The 15,855-nt window shown below is 44.9% G+C and overlaps 1 protein-coding gene across 2 annotated transcripts in view; it reads left to right on the top strand.

Moving 5' to 3' along the window:
- Srrm4 (serine/arginine repetitive matrix 4) overlaps window positions 1-15,855 on the top strand; it is a 607,431-nt gene that overhangs the window by 432,568 nt on the left and 159,008 nt on the right. The window contains exons 4-5 of one of the 2 annotated variants that reach the window (XM_010604082.3): window positions 10,669-10,829; window positions 13,723-13,946. In XM_010604082.3, coding sequence (XP_010602384.1) covers window positions 13,816-13,946 — 131 coding nt within the window. In that variant the 5' untranslated portion in view covers window positions 10,669-10,829; window positions 13,723-13,815. Of the gene's footprint in view, window positions 1-10,668; window positions 10,830-13,396; window positions 13,947-15,855 lie in introns of those variants that run through there. The other variant, XM_019204466.2, reaches the window with a different exon arrangement.

The raw sequence follows: 15,855 nt of genomic DNA, 5'->3' as shown, positions 1-15,855 counted from the left end.
CCTTTTTTTTTTTTTTTTAATCTTTCCCATGCAAACACGAATATGAAGCATTTATGAAGTTACGTCTGTTTGTGGGATCTCAACACTGAGATTCCTTTCCAGACAGAAAGTTCAGTGGTGTCTTGCAGACTGGCTGAGAAGGGATCGCTCAGCTCTGGTCTCCATAGTCTCCAAGCGCCAGCGCCCCCGTGCCGGCCTTCCCTCTTCCTGCCCCCGTCCTTGTGATTCCCCTTCTCCGGTTTGCCCTGGTACACTCCATCCGTGCGGGCTATGCTGTGGTCTGGGTGTGTCCCCCACAGGTCACATATTGGTCACTTAATTCGTCAGTGTGGTAGTGTAGAGAGGTGGGTGCTAATGGGAGGTATCTGGGTCATGGAGACGAAGCCCCTGTGCATGGGTTAACTGACTATCAAGGGATTTAAGTTCCCTCTCTCTCTTCCTCATATGTTTGTTTCTTCCTTCCCTTTCCTTCCACCGTGTTACAAAGCAGCCTGAGGCCCTCCCCAGATGTGCCCACCCAGAAGTGGACATTTTAGCTTCTAGAACCATGAAGCCAAATAAACTTTTACAAACCTTTATAAATTACCCTATCTCGGGTTTGCAGTTATAGCTACAGGAAATGGACTAAGACAAGCTCCTTGCCCTCAACTTAATTTGACTTTCGAGCTCATTCTCATCTTCTTTCTGAGTTGCCGCCTCCTTCCTCCTCTTCACCTGCCTTACCAATCTGAAGACAATTCATTGGTGGACACATTAAGTGGCGGGCCTTGTGCATTTTGGAAGCCAGCTCTGGCCACCTACTTGGTGGAACCATCTTCTCTGAGCTTCCTCGGTGTCTTTATATTTTGACCATCACTAAGAATTGAACCTCCCATGTGGAGTTGTTATTAAAAGTGCCTACTATGTGCAAGGTTCTGTGCTGGAAGTGATGCACAGGGATAAACAAGGCAGGTAATCCTCCTCTGTACCCTGTAATAGAGGGAGACAAATAATAATCACAAAAACACAAGATTACTACTGGTGAAAGTAGTTATGTTTTTAAAAATAGAACAAGCAAAGGGGGGGTACCATTTATTGCGGGGTAACCAAAGAAGTTGACTGTCCTAAAGCTTTGGGGGTAGACTATTCCAGGCAAATGCAATAGAAAATGCAAAAGCTTAAAGTAACAACGGACTCTGAAATGTTGAGGGACACTTATGAAATTAAAATGCAAGCATCATGTCATTGTTCTTATTAAAACTTCTCAAAATTTCTTCCCCTAAAGATACAGCCCTGACCACACGAGGCCTCTATCTCCCTCCTCTCCAATTCCAATTCTTAACACTCAGCCATGAAATTCTGTACTTCATGTTTCTCAAACTTAAACTTGAATCAGAGTCACCTGGGGATACTGTCAAACACAGATTGCTGGGTCCCACTGAGTGTTGAAGTCAAGCCTAGGTAAGAGCCTGGTAGTTTACATTTTTATCATGTTTTCAGGAAATGCTGCTCCTGGTGGCTGAGAAATGCTGGTGCACTCTAAGCAAGGTGAATCTGGCTCTCTTCTGGCTCCCTCCCGGGTCTGTACTCTTTCCCACCCTCACTGACTTCAGATCTCATTTTCCCCTGATTGCATGAATACAGTAAATAGGTGCCTTCTCTCACAGCCTTGCCCTGTGAGTTTAGCCCACAATGCCACAGATCACATTCCAGAGTCACTATCTGTTTGCTCCTCTGTCCCCTTGCCCAATCCCTGAACTGTGACCCTATTAAAGAAAGAGGGATTTTTCTGACTACTTGTTGAAACCTTAGCACTTGGTACAAACCTTCTACATAGTCTGTGCCTAGTAAATTTCATGAATGTACTGTAATGATTACAAAGGTGTTATGGTTGAGATTTACAGTGTCCTTCAACAGATTCACATTCAGAGGTGAGACCTCATGGAAAAAGGAAGGTTACTGGGAGCATAAGTGGGAGAGGTGTATCGGAGGCCAATCAATCCTCTGACTGCCCAGAAAGGGGACCGGCGAGGGCTAAAGAAAAAAAAAAAAAGACAACAGAGACTTGAGTAATTTCAAACTATATGGGGGGCCCGGAGGTCAGTGCCTCAGAGTGGGCAAAGACAAGGACTCTCTGAGCTAGCCGTGATTTATTGGGTACACACAATAATTGGAGGGAGTCTTGGGTGACTGAGGGGCAGCAGTGATCATTTGTCATTGCGAATCCCATGCTGATGAGGGCAGAAAAGAGAGCGTTCCTACAACAGTAGGTGGGATCGGTTAAACTGCTAAGGGATTTGTCTCTCCCTCAGTGAAAGCTTTCTCTTTTTGTATTACTACTGGGTCCTCAAAGAAACAGGATATCGGGCTGGGGACTTAGCTTAGTGGCACTGCAACTGCCTTGCAAGCACAAGGTCCTGAGTTCCATACCCGGTACCAAAACAAAAACCAGGAAGTCTTCGGCCAGCTGAAGGGCAAGGCAACAATAGGCCTTCGACAGTTCTAGTCATACTTTACTTCTGGAATGATTTTCCCCCAAAACTTATGTAGAAAGGCTCTCGACAAAGATGTGCTCTCCTCTCAGGCTCTTCCCCATCTCCTGACCATCATGCATTGGACAGCTTTCCCAGACATGCTATTACTCTACCATGCCATTTCTGCCTTGGAGTCAGCTTACCATGGACTGAATCCACTGAAAAATAAGTCTTTCCTCCTTTCAGCTGCAGTAGTCAAGTATTTTGTACCAAACCAAAAGGGGACATAACCAAAATCACTCTCAGCCACACCATCCACGCTTAAGGACACATGAGCCCAGGTGAGTGGGATGGGGAATATATATAATATATAAAAGGTGAATCGAGCTAAACACTTCCTCCTCGGTTTGGTATGAGCAGGGAACAACATGATACCTGTGGAGGGCTTCATACAGTGCAAGGCATAATAATTACTCAGCGGCTAGGTGTGGTGACACATACCTGTAATGTCAGCACTCTGGGAGGCTGAGGCAGGAAGATTGCCAGTTTGAGCCTAGCCCAGGCAATTTAGTGATGCAGAGAGAACCTGTTTCAGAATATAAAATGAAAACAGGGTGGGAATGTAGCTCAGTGCAAAGGAGCTGGGTTCAAGTCCCTGTACCACCCTGCTCCCACACATAGTTAAGAATAAATATTGCAAGGTGTGGTCTTTTTTGTTTCTCTGCCCTAAAAAGATCACAAGTTTGAGCCTAACTGGGCAACCTAGTGAGACCGTGTCTCATATAAAATAAAAAATGGGCTGGGATCTTGTTCAATGCAAAGGAACTGGGTTCATCCCACAGTAACACACACACACACACACACACCCACACACACACACGCACGCACGCACACACACACAGAGATCACTCAATTAGCATTACTTTATACTTTCATTACAATAATTATTACAAATATCCTAGGGAAAGGAAAACAAAAAGAAGTACACAAAGTCATTCGTAAGAGGTTCTGATAGATTCTTAATCCTAGAAGTTGCAAATGGACCAAGTAAGGCTGAATGAAATTCACTTAGGACTTGGGGGGCGTAGCCAAAAGGAAACTTGTTTTTCCACCCATGGGCATTCTATTTCTCTGGTTTTAGATACAGCATGTCTATCGAACTGAACATTTCAGTAGGCCAGCTTTGTGCCATGGACCACCAGTGTGGCACATCTTAGAATCTACCCATTGCTCTGAGTTAGGAATAAGGAAGCTCAGTTCGGTATGGACAGCAGTCCTGACCCTTCAATCCCTCAGGTGATTGACTGTCTCATCTAAAGTGCCTCTTGGGGATGGGGATGGGAATCCGATGCTTCTGGCTCAAATTCTGGAATAACAGGCCGAGAAAATTCTCTATAATGCTTAATCAAGAAGGATTTATATTTTTAAAAATAACATCTATCACATTTCTAGAAACAAAATTCTATGTCATATTTATTAGAATCCCCTTCCCTGCCAAAGAAACGTCAAAAGGAAATGTACCCTAGACATTCTGGCTGTCTGACCTCAGACAATTCCTTCACTTCTTACATAGCCTGCTTCAAATGCACACTGTGAGAAATAAACAGGACTCTGTTCATAAAGTGCTTATATGAAGAGTAAAGATTAAATGCTCCAGAAGTTATTCTGAGCTGTGGGGTTGTCGGGAGCTTGCAGAGAATCCAGTCTGCCTGTAAGGCAAACTAAGTTTCCAGGAGGAAAATAATGCATTAACAACTGTGGTCACATCACAACATGGAGTATTGATTTGTTCAGTAATTATTTCTGCAGTATCCGATCCAGACACAAGGCGGAAGGGAGGCTGCTGCTGTGGAAAGCATGTGCCCCAGAGCCTCTGGCTGCAGAGGATATGTGGGTTTTTTCCCCCAAATCCGCTGTGGACTGGGCCCATAAACAGCCTTGGTTTTCTTTTCTTGTCCTCTTTTTTATTTCCAAACCAAAGGTCAGTTGCCTTTGTCTTCTGCTTGAAAGCATTGCAGGAGAAAATTCTGCATTCCTTTCAGTAGAAAAAAAAAAAAGTAACCAGTAACCAACAAGACAAAGCAAGCCACATTCAGAGGCTGCAGCCTATCTTCAAAAGCAGGAGACACTTGAGGCCATTTATAATATAAACACACACCACAACACACATATGACCAACCCCCACCGTATACAACAATAGGATGTTTTAGATGCAAAACTGGATTCTCATAGGCAAGTATCTTCCCATCTTCCTCCTTACAGGAACACAGATTGTTCATCTGTATTTAAATATTATACCCACTAAATGTAATAGATGAGATGCCCATAGTGTGTACATGCCAAATATACATTGTTTGTACCCAGCAGAGTTAGGTTACCTTCTTTGCACAAAAAGGCTGTTGAGTCAGATAATATCCCTTCCAGCTTTCCAAAAGGCTATTTCTCACAGATAGCTAATGCAGCTATTACTGGTTCAAATGCTATTTCAGGATTTCCATAGCACATTTGTCTCATTTGTGCTCTAACTTACTACTTGCACTTTTAAAAACATGGAATAACTTTGATTGAAAAATATTTTGAAGGGAAAGATAAAAGATAACACATTTAATTACCTATGAGGAAGGAAGATATAGGGTGAGCAGGACAAGGGTTTGTAAGATTTGTCTGAGTCTACCTTTTTGGTAACTTTGACTTCAGAGCCTTGTAAATACTGTATGTAATTGAAGAAATAAAATTATATATAAAAGTAATCTCTAAAAATCAGTATGATTCCATTCCAATGGACTGGAAATCACAACAATTTGAATGCTCATCTGAGTGAGAGGCCAAAATGTTACCTTAAACTGATTTCAGTTCAGAATTTGTATCACAGGTGATCATATGTGTATGGTTATTCTGAAATGGGTGTGTGGATTATAGGATAAAGAAAATGAGTAATTATGTTGGTATTACTAATTATGGCTTTTGGGCAAACCAGAAAGGAATACAAATGTAAGATATATGAGGCTAAAGAAAAATCTGTAGCCTTTATATCAACAAGAAATATAAGTAGAAACTCATTGCTTGGTCTTAAAATAAGATTTCCTAGCTCTGTACACCAGAACAGCCTAGGGTCATTGACCACTGACTCCAGCTGTGATGAGATATTCTGGTACCCACTAAACAGGATCAGTGCTGTTTAGAGAAACAGCTGATTCCAGATGTGGGTCTGGAAATTTACATTTTGAACTTGGTGCCTTTTGATATATCAGAAAGCAAAAGTCTTTAAAGGGTTTCTAGGTCACATCAAAGGACTCACAAACAAATTTACTAGTTTCTTCCCGTGTAAAGGTGCGAACACTTAGGCATCGCTAAAGAAAATAACAACAGCGGACTGAAGCACATCAAATATACTTGAATTTATAGATTCATGATAAGGATAAACGAACAACTTAGCAGCACCTTGTAAGGATGGTAGCATCCCAATACATTATTTTATAAGCTAACAAATAAAGAGAAGAGGTCAAATATTTACTTCGCTTTTTTTTTAATAGACTAATGACTCTCTGAGTTATCCAAATAGTTGATGAGGGGCATTTCTTTCCAAAAGCATTCCAGCTAATACATAAAGATAAATGATAGATTTGAATCCCATATTTTTGCAACCCCTAATAAAGAAATAAAGTAGGCAATGATCTTCAGTGTCAACTAGCATCATAAAGAAAGAGGAAAACATGCATTATTCACTTCCTGGTAGAATTTCTTTTGAACCTAAATTTAATTAAGCCTCTAGCTCTTACCACCACTTAACAGGAAATAGAGGTTGCAGAGAAACATGTTATTAATGCCACAGGCATGCAGAATCAGCGAACTACAGATGATGAGAAACTCTGTAGGCAAACAACCGAGTTTCTTAAGGAAAATAGAGGAGACAGAGAGCTAGAGTATATGTGTGTAGGGGCAGTAAAGGGAAACCGGGCTGAAAGGTTTTTAAGGAGGCATGTGTTTAATTAGGCATGAGTTTTGTGAGTTTTCAAGTTTTTAGTCCAGAGTCAGTGGGCCCTGTTGATTTTGAGCCTGTGGGGAGGCAGCACATCATGGCAGGAAGGCATGGCTGAGGAAATTGCTCACCTCATGGCAGTCAGGAAGCAAAGAGTGACCTCACTTCCTCCCACTGTTCTTCACTTCTTAAAGTTTCTGCTATCTCTCAACAGTGCTATGGGCTAGAAAACAAGCCTTCAACCCTTAGACATTTATCGAAATTATAGCACCAACCAAATCAACAAGCAAGAAACAAAGACCTTTGGGAAAACTGGGCTTTGGTATTTGATGATACTAAGAAATGATAATTTATCTAGTATAATAATATTGGAGTTTTGCTTTTAAAAACCATAAACCAAAAAAACAATTTGTATCTTTCAGAGATACATCCTGCAGCATTTCTAACTAGAGTAGCACAATGCCTTGGATTTGTGTCAAAATAATTTAGTAGGGTGGAAAATGGGACTGTGTACAGATGAAACAAAGTTGAATGTGTATTGATAGTTGCTGAAATTGGACAATGGGCACACGGAGATTCATGGTAGTCCTTTTATTTTTGAATATTCTAAATTGTTTTCTATAATATTTTCAAAAAGTGAGTCATAAAATGAGCACTCAATCTGAAATCTCAACCTCAAATTTTGAATTTTGGAGCATTTCAGATTTCAGAGTTTTGGGTTGGGATGGTCAACCAATAAATCCTATGCAAACATTTAAAAACCCGGGAAACTCCAAAATCTGAAACAATCATTGTCCTCAGCATTTTAGATAAGGTACACATACTTAAGTCTGTATCACACATGCCAATAATGGAAAGTATCTGTAACATAAATCCGATGACATTAAAGCAATGTTATTAAATTTTAGTTGTCTAGGCCACTGAATCTGAAGTTACTTTCTTACTGTTGAAAAGATGTTTTAGGCAATTCTGAAGAGCTCAAAACATTTTAGGAAAATCGAGACATGAAGATTTACTTGTGGAGTAATTCAATAACTAAGAAGAGGGTTGTAGCCGGGCATGGTGGTGCATGCCTGTAATCCCAGCACTCAGGAGGCTGAGGCAGGAGGATCGCTGTGAGTTGCAGACCAGCCTGGGCTGCATAGTGAGCTCCAGGTCAGTCTCAACTATATAGTGAGATCCTGTCTCAGAAAAACGGAAAAAAAAAAAAGAGGGTTGTAAAAAGAGTAACTGTGTCTTTATGCTATGATCATGTGTTCTAATGTTACTTCGTGATCTATCTACCTGGCTTTTATCTAAAATTTTGGTATGTATATAGGGGTATCATTAGGGTTCCAAGGTACCTCGCTTTTAAAGATAATGATGTTGTGTCATTGGCTTTTCCAACTGAATACAATTATGGTGGCTCTCTACTTTTACATTCATAGGTAAGATGAGACTCACTTACATTGAGACCCAGAGGTCAGTTGCATTGCATGGAGCACAGTTGTCCATCCTGGACTCGGCCTCCACTCCCCCATCACTGCGGTCTTTGAAGGCAGCCCACCCCTCCAGTGTGTGGTCTTTGCATATCCCGGACCCTTTCCTGGAATGACATCTCCTAGCTCTATCTGTTTGGCTAATGCTTTATACCTGGTCTCAACTTAAATGCAATAATTTCAGATATATATTACCCCTTTACATTCAGATTGGTGTAATCCCCAGTCACATCATTTCTCCCCTAAGGCATGGTTATTATTTATGACATTTAACATAACCACTCTCACTCCCAACTAGGTGTAATAAGCTCCATGACAGCAGAATCTATTTTTGTCCTTGTCCAAGTACTGTGTCCAGTACATACCTGCACATAAATCAATGCCATTTTGAACATAAAAATCATATTACAGGCAGTTTGTAAAACTGATTAAGGGCACAGATTGTGCAAGTAACTTTGACTTTCATTTGCTGAATCTCCTTTCACTGTCTGTGTGTTCTTGGACAAGTTACTTCAACTCTTTGAGCTTCAGCTTTCTGTTATCTAAAATTCGATTAATGGCAGGATCTAATCATAGGGTTTTTGTGATGATGAAATCGGTTAATATAATATACATGTTTATAGTACAGATAATACACATGTTTATAGTACATATAATATACATGTTTATCTTTGGCCCTCCCTACCCATGACTGAGACCAAGATCCATGATTGAGTATCAGTTAATACTTATCAAACTGAACATCATCTGGCTTAAGATACTAACAGGTGATGATTACAACAGCCTCAACACTAACAGTTACCATTTAATATCGTTTATATGAAATTTTACCTCCTTAGATCACTAATTAGATCGTTAAATGAATGTATACATATCAGTATATAGCGAATTTTGTATTTTCATTTGTAGTGTGTGAGTACAAAATCATGCCTTTTGCATATAGGCTAGAGGAATATGGGCATTAGTATGGCCACCTTGTATATGGAATCTACTCATTAAAACAATATTTACTGATCTCCTACTATGTTCCAGTCGTGTACTGGACATTGGTAACCTGAAATAGAAATAGGATAGGAAACTGTGCAACCAGGAAAGGAGTATTCTTGGTTTATTCATGTTAACTCAAAGGCATTTGGAGTTCTAGAAGAGGAATGGACAACAAATGGCCAAGGTGGGATTCAGATTAGACACAGGGTTGAACTTTCCTAAAGCAAGAACTGATAAACCTTGAGTAGTACAATACTTTCCCACAAATGTTTAGATGAAGAAATTCAGAGTCTTATAATTTTAATAGTGCAGCGTGATCCTGTTTAAAGGCACAAAGACAGATTGGTCTCATTAGCATATTTCCCATTATCTCAGTAATTATTTGAATCTTTCACTGTTCAGTGGACTTTTGAAAATGGGTACAGGCTGTCAAGTTCCCTGAAATCCCTTGATGATGCTAGATAAGGATCAGCCTCATTGTACTCAGAGAAGTGCAGGACACAGAGAGATGGAAGGATTTGCCCAAGGTAACACAGTAATATTACGTGGAATTGGAACAGCTTCAGGAAGAGGGGCAGCTGTTTCTCTGAGTTTAGCTGGAGCAGCTGCCTCTTTGGATCACTAGAGGGTCTTGTGAAGGTTAAACAGCTGTCTACTCGATTGGCTTGAGAATTGCCTAGGGGATTAGTAAAGCACAGTTCTGGGTGTGTCTGGGTCATGTAAGTGTGAGTTGAGTACTCTGTCTGGTCCTTTGCTGGCGCTATTCCCCTAATCTGCTTTCCAGCTACCATGATGTTTCTGCCTTGGAGTCAGCCAATCATGGACTGAATCCCCTGAAAGTGTGAGCTAAATTAAAATGTTCCTCCTTTAAAGTGCAGGTATCGGGTATTCTGTACCAGTAATGGGAAAGCTGACCAATACAAATACATCTCTAACTATTCCTCTAGAGTGCGCCTGGATTTGCAAATTCTAGATTTACTTCTCCCTGGTTTCACCTTTTAAAAATGAAACAACAATACCAGTCCGATAAAGGAGCAACCTTTAGGCAGGAATGACAAACTGATTTTGTACAGAATGCCAACTCCAACCAATTAGTCATGCCTCTGTAGAAGACCACACTGAGAAGGATTCTGTGATGAATTAACGATGCCTGCCATTGGCAAAGGACAGGATAAGCAGTAATTATGTTATGCATTTATATCCATTAACCAGCATATCGATAGGTCTCAGCTTATGCAGTGTGCTTGCTTGCACCTAGAAAAATAAAGAGCAATACCCCGAGGAAATAAGAAATAGACAGTTATACTGTGATGAAGTGATGAAGAAACTGCAGTTTGAGTTACAGTGGCAAAGCCAGGCCTAAAGTCTAACTCACTGTGAAAATATGGAGAAAGGGAAACGGAGAGGCAATGAGGACCCAGCAGGTGAATTTTACTGTGAACCTCTCCAGGGAAGGGATTATGTCTTCCTACCTAAGATTGTGCATAACCAAAATCTAAGACTGGGCATCAATGCTTAACTGCTGAACTGAACCTGGCCTGGCTTAAGATGTTAACAGGAAATGACTTCAACAGCATCAGCACTAACAGATTACTGTTGCGAGCAGCAGGGACTGGATTTTGACACCAGGGACTAGATTTGTGGAAAACAAATTTTCCAGGTTTTCTGTGGACAGGTCAGGGGCTGGGGGGTTGGGGGAGTGGAGGTTGGAGAGCTTGTGGGGGATTCAAGGGAGCTCGCAACCTAGGTCCCTGGCATGTGCATTTCACAGGGCAAGAGGAGACAGAGCTCAGATGGAATTAAAGCCACGCAGAGCAGCTGGAAATACAGATGAAGCTTTGTTTGCGTCCCCGTCACTCACCTCCTTCTGTGCGACCTGGTTCCTAACAGGACTGCTGATTTAAAGGTCACTTGCAGTGAAGTGGACACTCTGTAAGTAATATTTCATTTAATTCTTTTAGAAATCATATTAAGTATGCACTGATGTTGCACTGCACAGGAGAGGGAACTGATGAACTATTAGCTCAAGATCACCTAGGTAAAAGTGGCAGAGCCGGGCTTCATACCCCAGTTCTGTTCAATTCCAACTGGAGATGCTACGCTCCTAGCCACTCGAATAATAATTGGTATTCTTTAGTAAAACGTGCTCTAGACGCTGCTCTGTAGCCTGCACATCTGTTGATGCTCCTAATCCTCACAGCTAGTCTATAAGCATATTTAATCCGTAGAGGACCTCCTTGTGGCTGATGAAACTGAAGCATGGCCTTCAGAAGTGAAGTCACTTCTTCAAGATCACACAGCCAAGCGATGGAAGGGCTGGGATTTGAACCCAAACAGGCTGATTCTTAATTCCTAAATTTAGTATAGATGGTTCTCAACTCAGAAGCCTCAACACAGTGGTGGTGAATCTTTGGTAACCATGCCACAGTGGGCTGTTCGTCTCACTGAAAACTCTCAGAGGGTTGCTAACATGGTGTGCTTCTAACTATGTTGCTCGTTGGTATCTGAAGCATTTTGCGTGGTCCTATCCTGGAATTCTTAGTATCCCAAAGAGTCCTGTCCCCACCCTGCAAGGAGAAACAGAAACTGTATTTTTCATGGACTTCCTTTGCTGCCCATAGAATGGTGTTGAGCAAGTCACTTAGCCGTCCTTGACTTCAACTTCCTCAACTTTAAGAAACCTGAAGAGACTCAGTCTAAAAACAGAAGCAAAAGCAAACAAAAGAATGGTGATATGTAGCTCAGTGAAAAGCCCAAGTTTCGATCTGTGGTACCACAAAAGGGGAGGGGGCCGTACGAGTAGCTTCCTCTCCCACCTCACCTACCTGGCTGCCGTCAGATTCAAAAGAGGCCATGTTGTTTACGTGGGGGCTTTGTCAACCTTCTAGGAATTAAGAACAGTAATGCAGCCGGGAGCTGTTGATCGATCCTGTGGAGCTAGACCCCACCTACCCCTTCCCTGAGAGTGACTCAGTTCATACCCGAATGTCCTGACTAACGAGTCTGAAATATCCCAGACTACCTAAAGAGGCAGCTCTCAGCAGCATTTAAAGTGACATCAACTTCAGGGTGGGACAAGGGGCTTAAGAACGGTAGAGGGATGGGGGATTTTCCGCACGGGGAGGGGGGCAAGTGAGAGTGAAAGGGCCCGCATACTGTCCCCTTTCCTCCGCTGGCAAACATCCCAGCCCGCACCCCACCTTCTGGCCGAGGTGGCTGGCGGAAGCCAACAAAAGCATCTCCAGTTGTTGACCAGGTGGGGTCACTGCAGAGCGAGCCGCGCCGCGGGGACTTCCAGCCGGCACAAAAACATCGAATACACACAAACCCAACCTACTACACTTCCGGCCGGATGCTATGTTGTTCTAGGGTTCCTTCCCGTCTTGCCCCATCTCCAACCCCCACCCCCTCGCGCCGTTTACCTGGTGTCCCCTTTCAAAGAATTTCTCAAGTTCACATTGGTGTCCCGGCCTTGACCACCACCAGTGTCAGCAAGAACGGTAGATTTATTCCCGCGGAGACTGGGACCCGCGGCCAGGTGCTGGAAGGCTCCAGGGAGGCTTCCTTCCGGGACTTTGCAACTCTGGGGGTGGGAGGGAATAGCAATTCTACGGAAACTGAAAGACCCCAAGGGAGAGATGGACTGAGGGGTCCCGCCTGGATTTCGTCGTGAAAGTCTCAGGAAAAACAAGAGCGATTCTACCGGGAGTCTACGAGTCTGGAGTTTACTGGGATCCTGAACCTCTACGGGTTGGGAACGAGAAAAGGGACAAAAGACCAGAAAGTTGCTGTTTTCCTTAACACCCAGATCCTCGACAGCGCCCACCTCTCCTGAAGCACTTTCTTCAACACGTTCTCCATTCCCTAGACAAGCCGTGTTAGGAAAAGTGGCTGCCGCCGAATCCCCCAGCCGTGGAGGGGGTGTGCGCCACAAGCACAGATGTAGCCCCGCGCCGAGGGGCCCGGCTCGGCAGATGGCGAGATGCTGCAGCGCTGGCGGATTGTCCGTCACGCAGCACTTTCGGGGTGGTGGGGATCTCGCGCGCCCCAGCCGCTTAGAGGAGCACGGAGGACCCTCTCCGAGGGCCCCGGCCGTCCCTTCCAGAAGGCGGGGGCGGCGGGAGCGGTTTGGACTGAGGTTAAGTTTTTTTACTTGCTCCCTCCACGGATCCCCGAAAGACTTGTGAAGGCTGCGGGATGGGAGGTGGTCCAGCCCCGAGGGGGCACAAGGAAGGGCTGGAGAAATGCTCGGGATGATGGAGGAGATCAGAGCTCCGGGAAGCAGGTTTCCTGCCTGCCCCGTTGGGGAGGGGGCTAGGACTGCTTCTGGGGGGCGGGGGTCAGCCTGCAACTCCGAGGTCGCGGGGCCTCGGGGACAGGCGCACGCCCCGCCCTTTCTCCTCCCAAGACCTGCGGGCTTTTGTTATGCAGATGGCGGCGGGAGGCTGAGCCCGGGGAGGAGGGGTGGTGGGGAGGAGGAGAGACAGCGGAGGGGGGAGGAAAGTGCAGCTCGCGCGACCAGCCTCCTCTCCCAACGTCACATTGTGCGAGAGACAAAACCCGGGTGCGCCGGAGCTCACACGCGCACGCACACACGGACGACCCGGTCGCCTCTTCTCTCCTGGCGCTGCCGAGAAAGCCAGCCCTCCTTCCCCTTCCTGGGGCGCGGAGTTCAGCAAGCTTAGAGAGCAGACGACCGCCAACCCAGAAGGCGAAGAAAGCCAGCAGACCAGCCTCCTTTCTCCGCTGCCTGCCCAGACTAGGGCGCCCCATCCCCCGCCCGGAACTCAGATCTCTCCACCCCACCCCTTTGGCTTTCTCGCAGACAGCGCCCTGAGCCGGGTGTGCCCCCAGTTTGGAATCCACGTTTCAGCACTTCGGACAGCACCCGAACGTCCCGGGCCCCTTTGGGTTGGCTATGGCGAGCGTCCAGCCGGGAGAGAAGCAGCTTTTTGAGAAGTTCTGGCGAGGAACCTTCAAAGCGGTGGCCACTCCTCGTCCCGAGAGCATCATCGTTGCTAGTATCACGGCCCGCAAGCCGCTGCCAAGGTAATGACCTCGTTCTGAGGAGGGGAGACCCGGAAAGTGCCCCTTTCTGGCCTGTTCTTCAGAACTCGCCAGGGTGGGTGCAGGCAGCTGGGCCAGAGCGCCTGTCTTTTTGGTCACTCCTTGGTGTCTCCCGCTGGAACATGGGAACTAATTGCTTAAGCAAGAAAGCTCGTGAGAAGTATCAGAGATTCTTTGGGGAGGAAGAGGGGGGCAATGCTCAGCATATATACCCCATAGTGTGCACGCAAGAGGTTTGGCTTTCTTAGGGTGGGCGGTGCAGCTGGGGTACAACTCCATTGCAAAACTTTCCTTGGTATCACATAGCCCAGAGGCCAGGGGGGCAAAGGGATGACGGACCCGAGGTCGCTGGGGCGATTGCTGTACAAGAGAAGAAGAGAATTGAACCGGCTCAGATGGTGTTTAGAGGTGGCAGCACATTTCTGTCCTCAGCTCAGAAACTAGCGAGCTCTGCACATCTTGACAAAAAGCCCATATGCTGTTCCTTCAAATACACACCAAGCAGCACCCTCCTCCAAGCCTTTCTGGCTGCTGCTGAATTCTCCCCTCTCCAGCATCCAAAACCAAGACTCTGAGCTCAAGTCAGACAGGAGCCTTCCATGATCATGAAGACGGTCTTGGAAGAGTTTTATTTGGGGTTTTCAGGAAGAGTCTGATCGCTCGGAACTCAAGAATGAGAGCACATCCTTGGGTAGTGGTAAAAATAACGGGAGGGGGTAACATAAAGGTAAAATGAAAGGCAGAAAGAGGAAGAGCAGGGTGTGGGATGGAAAGGAGAAGAGATTGGGGGAAAATGGAAGCATTCCAAGATAGAGAAAACTCCAGTTCTTTTCATAAAGTATTCAATTTAGAGGAGTTTGGAGGCGAAAGGAGGAAGGCTGTGCCCTATGTCAGGGAAAATCAAGACAGTATGAAAACTCATCTTTTGCTAGTGTTGGGCGAGTGGTTCAGCGGGTAAAAAGGAAGCAGTGGATGGGAGTGCTTGGAGGATTTATCAATCTTGGCAGACTGCACTAAGGAATACATTGAAAATATGTCTGGGAAAGCGCAGTGGGCAGAATGCTGGTCTGCCACAACAAAATCTGAACTTTCCAGTGGGCGTGAGGTTGAAGACAGATAGGAATCATACCTGAAAAATCACACCCAGACTGGGGAACTTTTTTCCAGTATCACAGAAGCTCATGCAGTTCTTTAGAAAAACGGGTGTCCCGGGTTGGGCACGGGGACGAACAGGAAGCACGACACCCCAGTAGGATGTGGCAGGCTGCAAGCCCGGCCAGTGTTTGCAGAGGGGAAAGAGGGGGAAGCCCTGACACATGCTAGATGGGGAAGGGCAACAGTAACGTCAAGTGTCACTCCAAGCTGAGGCTGCTCCGTTTGGAAGGAGGATCTCTGTGGAGAGTTTGGACGTCAGCGGTTTCATCGTCCTGGTTTTCTGCCGTCCCTTCCACGTTTGTGATGCACCTACTGTTGGCAAGGCAGGTGCTGCAATGGTCAAAGAAAATGCCCTTGTAGGAGGGATGGGGGAAAATTGGAGACTAGGCTTGTGGCGTTTGATCCGTCTCCCATCAATTTTAGGGGTACAGAGGAAGAAAAGAGAACTCAGAGAAATATGTATAACGTCTGCCGTGATTGGTAATTTCATGCTGCGTCTGTCTGTTACCGACATACCCTTTTCTTGGTCATAGTCTCAATCACATGAATTGTCTAAAAAGTCTCTTAACCCTCATGCTTTCCGAAGCTTTAAGCTATTTCTAATTTAATCTGTCTGGGACATTTTATCTGTCTGCGACACTCACACAGACACGCTCTCCTGGTATCACTTCACGGTTGGTGTCTTTTTAATGGCTTGGACTCTCACTCCTTTTACAAACCACCTCTAAGGTAAAAG

Source organism: Fukomys damarensis, unplaced genomic scaffold (assembly GCF_012274545.1).
Source record: "Fukomys damarensis isolate Sample0158 unplaced genomic scaffold, DMR_v1.0_HiC HiC_scaffold_12, whole genome shotgun sequence".
Lineage (NCBI taxonomy): Eukaryota > Metazoa > Chordata > Mammalia > Rodentia > Bathyergidae > Fukomys > Fukomys damarensis.
The sequence above is the reverse complement of the archived record's forward strand: the minus strand, read 5'-3'. Positions and strand labels throughout refer to the sequence as shown.